Source organism: Empidonax traillii, unplaced genomic scaffold, assembly GCF_003031625.1.
Source record: "Empidonax traillii isolate 1590-97213 ecotype Southwest subspecies unplaced genomic scaffold, ASM303162v1 scaffold873:size564455, whole genome shotgun sequence".
In the NCBI taxonomy this organism is placed as follows: domain Eukaryota; kingdom Metazoa; phylum Chordata; class Aves; order Passeriformes; family Tyrannidae; genus Empidonax; species Empidonax traillii.
Window position 1 is genome coordinate 96,139 of NW_020956066.1, and position 14,121 is coordinate 110,259.

The 14,121-nt window shown below is 42.3% G+C and overlaps 1 protein-coding gene across 2 annotated transcripts in view; it reads left to right on the plus strand.

Annotated features, from left to right (window-relative positions):
• GLI3 (GLI family zinc finger 3) overlaps positions 1-14,121 on the plus strand; it is a 205,957-nt gene that overhangs the window by 54,615 nt on the left and 137,221 nt on the right. The window contains exons 1-2 of one of the 2 annotated variants that reach the window (XM_027902425.1): positions 7,688-7,737; positions 11,962-12,204. In XM_027902425.1, the coding sequence (XP_027758226.1) occupies positions 12,015-12,204 (190 nt within the window). In that variant the 5' untranslated portion in view covers positions 7,688-7,737; positions 11,962-12,014. Of the gene's footprint in view, positions 1-7,687; positions 7,738-11,961; positions 12,205-14,121 lie in introns of those variants that run through there. The other variant, XM_027902424.1, reaches the window with a different exon arrangement.

Sequence of the window (14,121 nt, forward strand, 5' to 3'; positions counted from 1 at the left end):
GTTTGGTTTCTTCTGATTTTATGTGTTTTTTCTTTTTCTTTGGTTTTTTTGTTTTTTTTTTTTTCTCTTCCCTTTGCAGGGACATGGTGAATAGTTATTAGTCAACAGTTATGTATTTGTGGACAAGTTGTGCAAGTTGTGGACAACCATTTTACGTAATAGAAGTGGGAGGCACACTGTTTTTCAGAAGTGGAACATTTAGTATACAGGGTGATCTGTAGGACAGCTTTGGGCTGACTGTTCAACATATTCTGCCTTCAAATCTAAGTGGACGTTTCTGTGCATAAATCAAATGGCCCTTGAATCCTTCAATGATGCTGTGCTTATCTGCTATATAAAAATCCTATTCTCTTATGAAATGGGTTATCAGTGTTTTATGCATTTGGTGAGTGAAGAAGACAAAGTTCTGAGAAGTGAAGTGGCTTATGGAGCACCAGGGTGAGATCTGAGGAGCAGAAAGATCTTCAAGTCCAGAGTTTGCCATGAATTCTCCCCCTCTCCCACAACAGTTTTATCTGTGCAGAAACTTGGAAGTTCAGTCCCTCATGACAGTAGTGTGTGAAATGCTTGTGGAAATTAAGTTTTCCTTTAAAAAATGTTCAGATTCTTTTTCTTTGTTTTTCGAAAGGAAGCCCCCTCTCTGAAATTAGTTTTGTTTCTTTTTGCCTTACCTTTGTTTAGTGCGCCACACCTTTTTATCATATCAAATTTATTAGCAGAAGTGGAGGAAGATGTTTTCCAGTTTTGATTCTGTCATGCCTAGTATGCTTAGAAATAGTTAGAATTCTTAGTGATATATTTAAGAGGCAGTCCTACTTTGTTTTTTTAAAAATAAAAAGAATAAACAGTAAAACTTGCTAATTCTCTTGTTGGAATACTTTCTGTATTGGAATGGTTCTTTTTTCACCGACTACAGTTTTGCCTTCCTCTGCAGCACACAGAAGTGACTATACTCCTAGACATTATGCAGTGACTTTTTTTTTTTTAATTTATTTTGTTTTGTATATCACTTTACAAGTGATTTCTTTTCCCTTTCCCAACCTCCTTTCCATACAAATCATGTTTATTTAATGTATTTTTTGGGATGAAACCTAGTTTATTTTTCTCTGAAATGATTGTTGCCTGAAAGTCTAGGTAGCCAAGAACAAGAAGAAGGAAAAGATGATGAGTAAACATTGAAATCTCCTTTTGCCAGATGAAGCCAGCAAAACATGATTAACTGTTTAAGAATGCTCTTTTTTGAGCTACCATGGCTAATGTAGTAGGGAGAGAATGCTGTTTTAAATTGCTCTGATGCTTTCTTTCTGAACACAGCAGTGTTTTTCTAACTTGACTATCTTTATGATCTCAGGTGTCCATTACTTAATGATTAATAGAAATATATAATATTGCTTAAGACAGGTATAAGCACTTAAGTATGTGTATGTGGCTGATGAGTAAAAGCTTGCAGCCAGTGTTCCATTGTCTTTTAAAATCTGTTACACAGCATTAAGGTTAGAAAGACAAACGCAGAAATAATCAAACAAGTGAAGTCTGAAAATCAGTTTTAGTCATCCCTAAAACTCAGCAGAAAACATTAACCATCAACTTGTTTTGATCCATAAAGTGGTCTGGTTGGCATGCAGGTCCTCTCCCTGTGGGGTGGTGTTCAAACCTGGAAAAAGCTGGTGTGTCTTCAGGCTTTCTTGCCTCATCTCAAATGTAGCAGGCAAGCCTGGTGGACCCTACCAGAGGCTAGAAACCCTGGCCAGAAGTGTGCAGTAGAAGTGAGGAAGGGAGAAGAGGCACTGACAACGGAGCTGGTGAGCAGTAGTCAGTTGTCTTAACTCTTCAACTCTGTGAACCACAAGCCTTCTCTCCAAAGCTTCTAAGAGCATTCTTACCCCTAGATGAGGGGAGTGGAGACCATGTTATCAAAAGTTTGGTCTGTCCTTTCCTTCCAGGCTCTCCAATCTCCGTCTCTCCTCGTCCACTCACATGCACCCACCCTACTTGCTTGTGGCTGGTAGTGGTATTTTTGATGACTCATGTTGTAGTGTGCACCTCTGCCAGAGCTTGCACATCCTCTTTAGTGCAGAAAATTGAGAATAAAGTGAGCAGAGGAGGGGAAAAAGCAGTTTGGGAAGGTCAAAAACTTCTCAAGGCGAGTTTTTTTTTTTTTCTTTTGTAAGGAGTGTCTCCAGGCAGGGAGGGCAGCCTCTGAACTTTAACAATTATAGGTAAACAAATGATGTCAGGTTTGGGGTTCTCAGAGTACCATATTCCTGGTGGAGAGGTTGTGTTGATAAAAGGAATATTTCACAATATCTGTGGGTTAGGAGCTCTGCTGTTTTAAACTAATGCACTAATGTCCAGATCATTCAAAGCATCAAGTCATTTGGTGTACAGGGGTAGAGAGTTTTCTGGGCCAGGTTTTTAATTTGTTTGAAAACATCCTATGCTGTAAACCTTATGTTTGTTTTGTAGGATTCTTCTGAATTACTTAGGCTACTGATAAGGAACGGGAAAAGCCTCATTTCTAGGTTCAGGTATCCAACGTGCCTCTGTGGACATTTATGTGCAGACATCACGTATCACACAGAGCCCCACACGCAATTGGTTGGATTTTATGGTATGTGAGGTGGAGCTGAACTTGTGGGTGCCTGGAATCACACTTGGGGATGTAGAAACACCTACACATATGCACAGGGAGATGTATATGGCATTTAAATTTTGCCCTGAGATCTTGATGAAATAATTGTCCACAACTGAGATTGCAGCCACTGTAAATCGGGGCTGGATAACCCATAACATATTTTTAAAACTTCTGAGGCCAGAAGTACAGGGATATAGTGGAAACATTGACTCTTACTGCAACTGTGCAAAAGGATGCAGCAATGAGTAAATTTCGCAACTAAATAGGTGATATCTGCCATCTAAACTGAAGGGTTGCCTGGGTTGTTGCAAACCACTTAGCGGTTTGCTAATGATTTCGTTTAGCTGTTTGCACCCTCCCAAGGAAAAAGGGAAGAAATATCAATTCTGTTCATATGCAACACTAAAAGTAATTTTTTTCTGTCAAAGGCAAGGTGACTGCGCTGAAGATGTTGCAAAGGAAGATGGTGCACCAAAGGGTTTATAACTCCTCTTTCGCTCTTTTGTGGCTTTTAAGCATGGCTAATCAAATTTATATCGGGCTGCAAACAGCTTTAAGGCCTGATGTTGCTGCTGGCTTTGGTAGAAAGTGACAGCACAGAATATGTCCCCCAGTGTCTGAGCGAAGTGAGGCAGTTACCCTCAGATAGGCATAAACGTGCTATTAGATGGTTAAGAAATATATCCCCCCCCTCTCCCCCAAACCCTCCTGGGAATTTATTGTAGCGCCTTTGATGTAACTAATTAGCCTGCTCAAAGTAAGCAGTGACTAACAGTCTAATAACTGGCTAATGGAAGGAACTTCATAATGTTTTCAAATCAGGATCCTTTTGAGAGTTTTGCAATAGGCTGAGGAGATTTTTCCTTCTGAGAAATGGCTGCCAATAGTCAGATGCTCGTGTCTGTCATTGTCTTTAAGTTATATTTGAGTTTCTTGTCTCTTTGAAGAGGTTAGATGTTGGAGAATGGCAATGGTCTTGGAGGTACCCTGAAAGTGCAAAGCTTGAGTTTTAGCCGTGATCAGCAGACTTTGAGGAAATATTCTAGTTTGCTGAGGCTGATGGACAGTAATCTGCCATCTCTGAATTTGCTGAATTTTATGAGGCAGAACAGTATTTTCAAAGGAGGAATGATAAGGTAAGGCAAGGTTTTTCTAGAGATTTCTTTTTCTCATGTGAGTTTTCCAACACTTAAGTTGCAAAATCAAAACATAAAATTTATTACATCGAGAAAGGGAAATGCTTTTGCCAACCTTCTAGTTCCTCAAAATTAAAAGGAGAAATCACACACTACATGTTAATTTTGCCAATTAATTCTACCGTCAAATGTCTTCTGCATTAAGGCTTTCTTTTTTTTCTTGTCCATTCGAACTACAAAGCACTTGTAATACTAAGAGCCCCTTTCTCATCAAGCTAATGACACAGCATTTCCACGTGCTGGCAAATGCCTCCAATGCGTTTTTCAGGCACAGACTGTTTGTGCCCAATGGTTGGAGCCTTTCTGACGCTGGACACGAATCCACGTTGCTCTACTTGCACGAGTAGTTTCACTGAATCCCTGGGATTACGGTGTGAGTAAAGCAAGCAGAATTTGGGCCTTGCAGGCCCCATGAAGGTAGACTTAAAAGCTCACCACCTGCTTGGTACCTAGGTGCAGGGTTTAGTGTTTCTCCTGCTGCAATCAGTGTCGTCACTAACACCTAAACCAGAGTGCTGGGGGCCGCGCTCGCCAGGGGTGTTAAGTATCACCGCAATAATCTACTGTCTGCCATGGGAGAAACACGCAGCCCTGAACTTGGGAAGGGAGAAAAATGGTTTTCAGCTGTTTTGATTTAAACTGTTTGTTTTTGTTATTTTAAAGCCTGTGTGGAAACGGGCTGGGGGAAGGCTTGTTTAGGAGTGAGGCTCCCACTTCTTTGGACGCTGACCTTGCGAGTTGCTGAGGATTAGTCCTTCCATTAGCTTCCCAGAGAGTCTCAGCCCTGCAGGCTGGGGCTGCGGTTGGGCATTGCAGGGGTTCAAGCTTCTCGTCTCAGCTAGCTGGTGGTTCAGCTGGGCAGCTCCAGGCAAACTTGGCCAACAGGATACCGTGGAAATCTGGTTCACAGCAAGCAGCTTCAACAGCTTGTTCTGAAGTCATTGAAGACAGTGGGATGGCTCAAGTGTCAGGTCAGTAACTTCAGGAATATACCCAAATGTTTCTCCCTTTCTTTCCCCATATCCTGCATGATCGGCGAGATGTAGGATCATGTGTAAGGCAACCCAGCTCTGCCTCCTGCCCTCCTTGTCCATCTTCTGAGACTGAGAGTCCTGGGACTGATAGAGAGGCTTCCACAGCACCCTGTGCATTTTTTTGCAGGTAGCTGTGTGCGCAGCTACCTCTTGTGTTTCCTAACTAGATTCTTTTCAGCGTCTAGGAGATTTTTAGCATTGCCCTATAGATCTGATTCTGGGGTTTAAGGATGCAGATTCTCAGTTAAATCCATTAGGTATTTGCTTGTATGAGACTGGAAGGGTAGTTTTATTTTACGTGACTTCAAGTACGTCTGTTTAACTTAAGCCAGTTGGTTTTAGTTGGGAGCAGCTGGGGAGGCAGCAAGCAGTGTAAACTCCTCTGGATAATCGAAAAATTAAGACACTGCTACTAACAAGTCTATCTCTGATGTAGGGATCTGAAAAAGTTTACCTGAGCCTTTTAAGCTGCTTCATACCATCCTCAGGTTCCCCAGCAGTCCTGGGGAAGAGTTATGCACACAGTTGGAAAAGGCTGCGAGCGACGTTCTGCTGGTAGCAGTGCATCGCTGGTTTAGTGTTGGGGCAGTGTGGGCTCTGTACAGGCCCAGTCTTTTCTCATCCAGGTCAGTGGGAGCTCTGCCACTGATCCAGAGGAGTGCATGATCAGGCTCTGTTTCCAAAGTCATAGGCACTGTATCGATGCAGTGTGTTCCATCTTCCTCTGTACTTCTGAAAACAGGACTGAACTAAATTGTGCAGTAGATGCAGCAAAAATGAATGTATGTTGCAGCTGAGGAAAATAAGGGAGAGTGTGGAGAGTATTAAGCAGGTTTTTGTGGGGTCCTCTATCTGCTTCGTTGATAACTCCTTTTTCTTCCAGTGAAAGTTAAAGTTGAGAACAAAAGAATATAACGGGTTTTTCAAAACAAACAAACAAAACAAAAAAGGAGCTGTGTGTTCATATTCCAAAGGTCACAAATTAGTTCTTGGAAAATACTATACATATGATAATGGAAAAATAACTAAGCTGAAAATGCATTTCTAGTGGGAATATAAAACTATACATTTTCAGTGGAGAGCTCAGATAATGTATGTTATTTATAAGCACAAAAGTCTTGTATAAGGTATGCTTAAGCATTGCAAATAAAGTGAGTACAGTACTTGTTATCTGGCAGATTTTGTAGCCTCTCGTGTGATTGGAGTCTATTTTTAAAACCAATTATGAGCATTGTGCTTCATATCTGTGTTACTGTTTCCAGAGTGCGTACTTCTTGTGCAGTTTCTCCAAATGCAGGAAAATAACAAACTTGGGACCAAGAGTGCCCAATTCAAACTACTGTACCCACCCAAAACAAAATTTCAGTTACAGTGTGCACTGTTTTCAAAGGCAGGCACAATCCTTCTGATCTACTTCCTCCTACTTTGCTCTTAAGGTGGCCAGAGAGTAGTGATCAGGGTATGGATGCAAGAAGGTGCAGATACAGGTGTCCTAATGAGCCTGGCAGTTGCTCTACTGCATCGTTTCAAGGAAAAAAAAAAATCAAGCATCAAAAACTTAAGACTTTCTGAAACATGAAGGGAGTTGCTTTATTACTTAGGTATCTGCTCCATTAAGAATCTAAATAATCAATCTCTTTTACATTCCATCTTCCCCCTTCCTTCTGACTCACAGCAACCTAAAATGCTACTTTTCTGGGAAAGACTGATATTCTGACTTCAGTTTTGTAATTTAATGATGGAGAGTTTCCTTAGTAAACCAAATTTAGAGTACTAGAATGCTTATCTTATATCCAGACCTTGAACATAAAAGGCATTTTATACCAGCAATTGTTCATTTAATGAGCAATTGCAGAGTGCAGGACGGTTAAGGGATTGAGCTATATGCACCATTATTGCAAGAAGTATTCTGAAATACCAGAAATAGGACGTAAGCTCTGATCAGGGGGACTGTGAGCACAATTACCTTCTTTTCAAATCCTTCTGTGACACTGCGGGAGGAAAAAGGACTTTGAAACTTGAAAGGAAAGAGCTTGCTTTCAACCTCAAAAGCTAGGAGGAAAGGGCTCTGAAATTTGCTCAGTATTCCCAATTCACCATTAGCCTGTTTCTTCCTTTAGCCTCAAGGCATTCTCCGCTTTTTGAAAAGATGTTAAGAAATTCAGTCACAATAGAGAGCCTAGTTTTGAACATGTTTCACTCGGTCCATTGAGGTCTGGTCTTCAGCCTTTGTGTGGGGTGAATTGAGCTGAGCAGCAATCTGGTTGGGGAGAGGTGAATGAGCAGTCTCTGTGCAGTCACAAATTCTGGCAAAGAAAAGATTACCCTTTCCTTTATTTTACAATATGCATTCCTGTACAATCCTGCTAGTGGCAATATGCAGAGCCGAGCTTGTGCTTAGGTCAATATGGAGCACTTGGTTTATAGCAACTCTTGTTAAGTTTGTCTTGTAATTGAAGCTGCTGTTGACCTTGCTTGGAGACCATTTGTAAAACCGTTTATTTAGCATAAACTGAAATAATAAACCCTCCTTCTCTTAGGCCGATTGTGATAGGGTGACATTAGTTTGATTTAATGATTAGCTGCCTGACCCCTCAGCTAGAGAGAGCTGCTTGAATAGGGAGAGTTCACTAGGAAGCACACAGGGAGAATACTAATGAGCTTGTTAAATTTAGCATGGCACCAACCACTTTTAATTCCTCTAATGGGAGAAGCACTGCCTCTGAGAGAGAGGGAGGGAGATGGGGAGAGGGGGGGAAAGGGAGAGAGAGGAAAAGAGGGAGGAATGCCCATGTCCTGGTAGCCAGAGAATTTTGGTAAGAGAAGAGGAGAGCTTAGAGGGACCGTCAGCCAGGGTCTCTTGGACTGAGTTGTAAGTACCTTGTCTTTTCTCTTACCCAACTAAGTGTGTTGGCAGATCACTCATGAGATAGTAATGCTCTCTACAAGTTGCATGCAGAAATGTGGTGATGAAACTTAATACGTAAACAGATTTAACTGGTTTGGTGCTGTCTTGTTTAAGCAGGGGTGTCTCTGAAGTGTGTTGGTACTGATTTTTAGTGTGGTGTATCAGTAGATTTCAACTTTTTTTTAGTTGCTGACTTTAAGGGGTTTAAACTGAAATAGCTTCTACTTTGTCTCGGTTCATGACAAAAAAACAAAACAAAACAAACAAAACAAAAAAGTCAAACAAAACCCCAAAAAAAAGCCCAACAAGAAATTCAACCGGGAAAGAAATTTATATGGATATTTTTTCATTAGGCTTTGATTTGTCCTGAATTTTCTAACTTTCTGGGTAAATTAGCTGAGCAATCAAAAATACGTTTATTCAGGGATGCTGTTCAGTGTGAGTTTTTTGAAAAAGCTTTTCGATTCAGTGAGGTGCTTTATAGTACTCAGCAGTTCTAATAAAAACGGCTTCTGATTAAAATAGCAGGACTAAATAAGGTATTTCTCAGTGGATGGGAGAGCCCTGGATTAATGTGATCATTCTAGACTGGGCATTTCTAACGCATGTCTCTGGCTACTGGCTTGTTAAGTCAGAGTAAGGGTATACATCAAGAAAGAGAAGCTTATGCAGATTGCTCTTGGGGCATGATTATTTTTTTCTTTTCTTATTTAACCTTTCTCTCTTACACCCATGAAAGGTGGGATGAATTATACTGGAGTTGGTGGGCTCCCACCGTTGGGAATCGGGTGGAGATGAACTTTGGCATTTGTTTCTGTGCACATTTGAGTAAATCAAATGTTTCTTTTGACCCTAAAGCTGGCCCCGCTTCTAAAACACGAGCAGAGCAGTAACAGAACAGTTCTCGTGTATTTGGCTGTAAAGCCCCTTTGGCAGATGCTGCTGGAGAAGTGGGCTGTTTGCTCACATTTTTGTTATACAATCCCACTTGTTGCCATGGTGGACAGTGTGTTCTGTCAATAACTTGGCCTAGTCCATCTTGCCCGCGCTTACTCTTGAAACTTTATTGAGCGATTCAGCTGAACCAGAACAAGATTAGACAGCTTTCCCCTTCTGGCACTCTGGAGTGGCTCGCCTGCCGTGAGAGTAAGGCAGCGTTTCTGCAAGACGAGTTTCCCGCTCTGCGCCGGGGGAGCTCCTGCAAAACCCTCTGGTTGTTAGTGTCCTGGAGCGTGGGGGCTGTCAAATTTCTCATCTGCCCCCTATCAAAAGCAGCTCAGTGGCGTGGAGCCTGAAGCAAACGCTTAGCGAACTGTTTGGTTCGATGAGTGTGCCTTACTATTGCGAAAATGCCGTCGTGGGCAGTTAAAATTCTTCTGGGGGGAATTTCTGCGTGGCACACAACACACAGAAACTTTTGACTCGTAACAGCACGTGGCGGTAACTTTGTAATGGGGAGAAAGATGGGCGATGCAGTAAGAAAAGTACTGCTTTGTTTTTGGTTTTTATTTGGTTTTATTTTTTTTTCCTCAAGTAACCAAAAAAGGGGAAAGCTTATTAAAAGAAACCATATTTTTCCTTTAGTTTCTAAGTTACTGAAAGGAGGTTTTGAATTTCATTTGGCAATTTGAAAAATCAGACTTTTCCATAATAGTCACTAGTACCTTGATTCATGACACATGCGTGTTTTGAGAAGGAAAGTATAAAAGTGGAGCCTGCAGACAGACATCAGCTTCTTGTTGTATACTAGGATGGCAGTTTTAACAAATATTATCTTTATATGGAAGAGTAAAAGAACTGAAATCCTTTCTGATCATCTGAGTGATTATACAGCCCCACAAATCACCCTGGCTTTCTTCTTTCCGAAGTGTTTTAGCACACGTTAAATTGCTCTGCTTAAGGGTCTGTCAGAATTTCAAATGGAATGTAATCCCCTATTTTTATAGGAGTTTACATCTCCTCAGTGAAAGTTCACTCTAGGTTGAAATTTAACATAAAAGACTCTGGCTAAAGAGAAACCTGATGGAAAATATGACTTTGGGGTGATTTATATTTTATTTTTTAGTTATACAAGCAGGTTTCTAAAAACCTCCTATAAGTTTTAAAGCTTTAGACCCCCTTTTGCAGTTCTGTAACTAAAACCAGCTTTGGTGTAAAAAGTTGAAACCTTAAACCCTGTTAATCCAGAGCAGGGACCAGTGCCTGTGCATATTAATAAAAAGCAGAGAAGGGCAAAGGGTTTAAACTCTGTAATGTTGTTGTCTATTTCCATTAACTATTTCTCCTCAGACCCAACCCTGGAAATTCTCTGTATGGAGAATTACTGCTGGCTGTAAAAAGAATTCTGTCCCTGGAAGATGCTGATAAGTCAGCAGACTCCGGTTGCTGTAATACGTGGAGATAGAAAAATAATTAAGCGCTCAATAGGCTGCTCTGCTGGGTTTTCATGTTGTTGCTACTTGGGGGGAAGAGAGAGCAGGGAGAAAACCAGTGAGCAATGCATTTAAAGCAATGGTGTAGCTAGTTTATACGTATAATGACCAACATTCAAGTCCAGGTGTCCATAAGGACAGAGCCTGTTTCCAATCTAATTTGTACAAACGCACATAGGTTAAGTTACTCCAGTATCAGGCTTGCTGAAAGTAGTCGCCTAGTGAATTGCTGGCTGGTGCTTTTGCTGTGTGAACAAGTACACCAGAGCTAGGTGCAAGTGAAAACTTAGCCCTGACTTCAAATCTCTGACAGCTGAAGTGCAGTCTTGGCACTGATGTCAACCATCCTTCCTTGCATGCGGCTTGTAGAGTAAGAGCACTCAAGTTTTATTTCCCAAGGGTGTTTTCACTTCCTTTTTTGGTTACCGTTGTTGTGCCCAGTGTTTTAATAATTTGAGATTCCTCGTGTACTTCTAGAACTGCAGAGCAACTTTGAAACAAAGTGTTTTTATCAGTACTCCTTCGAGATGTGCTGGTATACACTCACATGTGCAGTGTAGTACAGCGAAGAAGGCTGTACCTAGAGCATTGGTATCAGCCAAGGATTCAGCAATCAGTCATGCTTGTTTAGAGGAAGTTGTTTTAAACCAATAATGAGACTGAAGGAGGGCATTTACATTAGAGACTTGTGTACCTGACAAAACCCCTCTGCCACGTGGCACGTGTGAAATGCACCTGGGAACACGCATCTAGCTTTTGAGGAACGTAACCCCTTTGTCGGGTTTTTGAAGGGTGTGTGCTTATTTAATTATTATTATTAATTTTTATTAATTTTAACCCTGGGGGTTAAAATTCATGTGGGTGCAGAGGATTGGTTTACCACCCAGTCCTGGAGCTGCCTGCATGGAAGGCAGGTGGAGCCGTGATCAGGAGGCTCTTTTCCCATCACAAGTGGTACCACAGGCCTAGAGGCTTACTCCAAACTAGGACTTGGGTTTGACCCTCCTAGTTATTATTATTATTATTCCCTCTGCCCTTTTCCCTTTCCTCTTGTTGATTAGGAATTTGTGTGTTTGTCTATGTGGGTATGGGAAAAAGAGATGGGGGGAGTGCACCCCACCACCCTGCACGGGCACCCGTACGGTGACACTATCAGAGCAGGTGGCCTTTTTGTGCCTGCCCGATGCTGCTGGGGGCTGTATCTTGAGCAACTGTATGCATTTTATTGTTGCCTACCTTAGTTCTGATCACTACCAACCTCCCTGCAAGGCTTCAGCCCCTCACCCAGGCAAAGCCCCAGGGACTTGGAGCTGGGCTGCAGAGCGGCGGTGGGTGGCTCAGTGTGATTTAGGCCCAGCTGGAGGGGATCATCTTCTCTTCTGTGTGACAAATCATTTCTTAACTCCCCATCGGGGAGCCTGAGCTCCCAGCCTCCTTGTCCCAGAGGCAGGGAAACAGCAAGCCTGTGTCTGTTCCCGCACAATTGATGGCCCCGTTGGTAGGAGCATCGGTGCATGGGTGACTGTGATCTACCGCTCCGCCGCCGCCGGCTCCAAACGGGCAGGCATCCCCAGGCCATCCCTCACAGCCACACAGGCACCTCCTGTCACAAACTTACACCGGGAGGAGGAGGGTGGCTGGGGGGGGGGGGGGAACTTTTCTTTATTGTATTTGCTACAAATGGGCTAAAAGTGTGTGTCTCTCTTTTTTTTTTCTTCCCTTCTCTCTTTCTTCTCCCTCGTTTTTTTTTTTGCAGAGGATGAAAGTCCTGGGCAGACCTATCACAGAGAGAGAAGGAACGCGATCACAATGCAGCCGCAGGGTGGGCAAGGCCTCGGCAAGATCAGTGAAGAGCCTTCCACGTCGAGCGAGGAAAGGGCCTCATTAATCAAGAAGGAGATCCATGGATCTATATCGCACCTTCCCGAACCTTCTGTACCTTACCGCGGGACGCTCTTTACCATGGACCCCCGAAACGGTTACATGGACCCTCATTACCGTGAGTATTGATTGCTGCTTCGTTCGGTGATGCAAAGTTAGAGGGCTTGTCAAATTTAACGTAACTTTATTTGTCGCTTCGCGTCATCCCCACGAAGAACTGCTTCGTCTGGGGGAGGGGAGCGGTGTTTGGAGTAAATGCAATCTTTTTTTTTTCTTTTCCTGAAGTTAAAAGCCAGGGTGCAGTTGCATTGCAGCTAGAAATTGTCGCAGGCCTCTGCAAAGCAACTTCCACAGGACATCTCATCTGTTGCTAATCCTCCTCAGCCATCCAGGGTTGCGTTTGCTCCACCTCCTTAATGCACGAAGAAAAAGGGCCTCGTTAAAGGAGGCGCAGAAGGAAAATGAAACAGGCCTTAAAAATCCCTCTTTTAAAACAATGTTAAAATATGGCACTGGGAGGAGGAAGAACTGTGCCTTGTACAATGAGGGTATGGGGGATTGGAAGGCTTATGGCTGTGCTTTAGGAGTTCTTGTTTTGTTTTGGAGGGTTTTTTTTAGACATTCACAAGTGTGTTTGAGAATGCAGGCTGATGGAGTGGTTTTGCAATTTTCCCTCCCAGCTACAGTCCCCTGAAGTTGTAAGGGCGAGGGGAAAAAAGGCAAATGGTTTCAACTTCTGAATTCCTGCTCGGGCATTAATAAAAAAGTAAGAAATTAACTGACACTTGAACACAGATGTGGAATGGATTTCTCCACAGGCAAAGTATGAGGGAGTAGAGCAATTTTTTTCATCTGTTTCTAGTTTACAAAAAAAGAGGGGAAAAAAAATAATTTAGTTGTGTAATAATGAAGTACATCTTGAGGTGTCAAGGCTTGTGCCTTTTGATTATAGATTTATCACCCAGCCAGGATACAGGTTTGCCATTTAACCTTGCAGTTTCCAATTCCAGATGATAGGCTTAAGACCCACAAAGAGAGAGAGAGAGGCCAGTCTGTGTTGATTTTTTTTTTTTTTTTAAACATCATTCAGAAATTTTAGTGTTTTAAGGCAAAAGGTCATTAGCCAGGCGACTGATTAGTGAGGACAGCTGATTAGTGCCTGTTTTTTTGCTAAAGAAAGTGCCAGGGATAAAAGCTAATTTTATCCCTTCATTAGTTGGGCTAGCAGCAAAGGGGAATGTTCACTCATCAGGGTGCAGATCAAAGTATGTCTTGCACAACCTGAAGTCTCACCAACCTCCTTCTTAAAAAAAGGAGCCTGGTTGTTAATAAGGATGGAGGTATTACGAGAAAACGAACACTTGTTGTCCTTGTAGTTTAGATCAGTATTTAGGGGAAAAGTTTGCCATTAAGCTTTTGGACTCTTTTTCAGTGTAGGCAGTTGGTTTTTGTGCACCCTCCGCCTCCTCTTCCCTTATACAGACCTGCTCAAACCCTCTGGGGCAGTTACTCATCTTTATGTTGAGGAGGATGTTTGCAGGATACCGGGAGCAGACTCCCCTGCCAGAGGGGCACGAATGGGAAGTGCAAATGGCCACTCAAAGAGCAGCAGTGCACAGAAATATTAGCTTGTGGGTTGGAGGCACCATTCATAGCTTAATGGTCAACAAATTCCCAAATCTAACATAAAAAGAAACAGACAGGTATTATCGTGGAAGCAAAATAGCTTTTCTGCTTGTAGGCAGCACAGCTGGAGAGAGATGAAATGTGTGACAAAAACAATCCCCAAACAAACAAAAAACCTTATGCTGAATTTGGTGGTGGCAATTTCCATTTTGACCATCTGACCAGCTGTGAGCTCACCCCTTAAATCTTGTTTAAAATATTGTTGCTACCACTGAAGGTTCACACAGAAGAAAACAGGCTGGTTGGTCAGAATGCGTCTGAGTGGTTTGCATTTAGTTTGTTTTGTTTTATTTTCTCAAATTCACCTTTTGATGAGAGTTGTCAAGATTTATTGAAGCTGCTGTGTCTG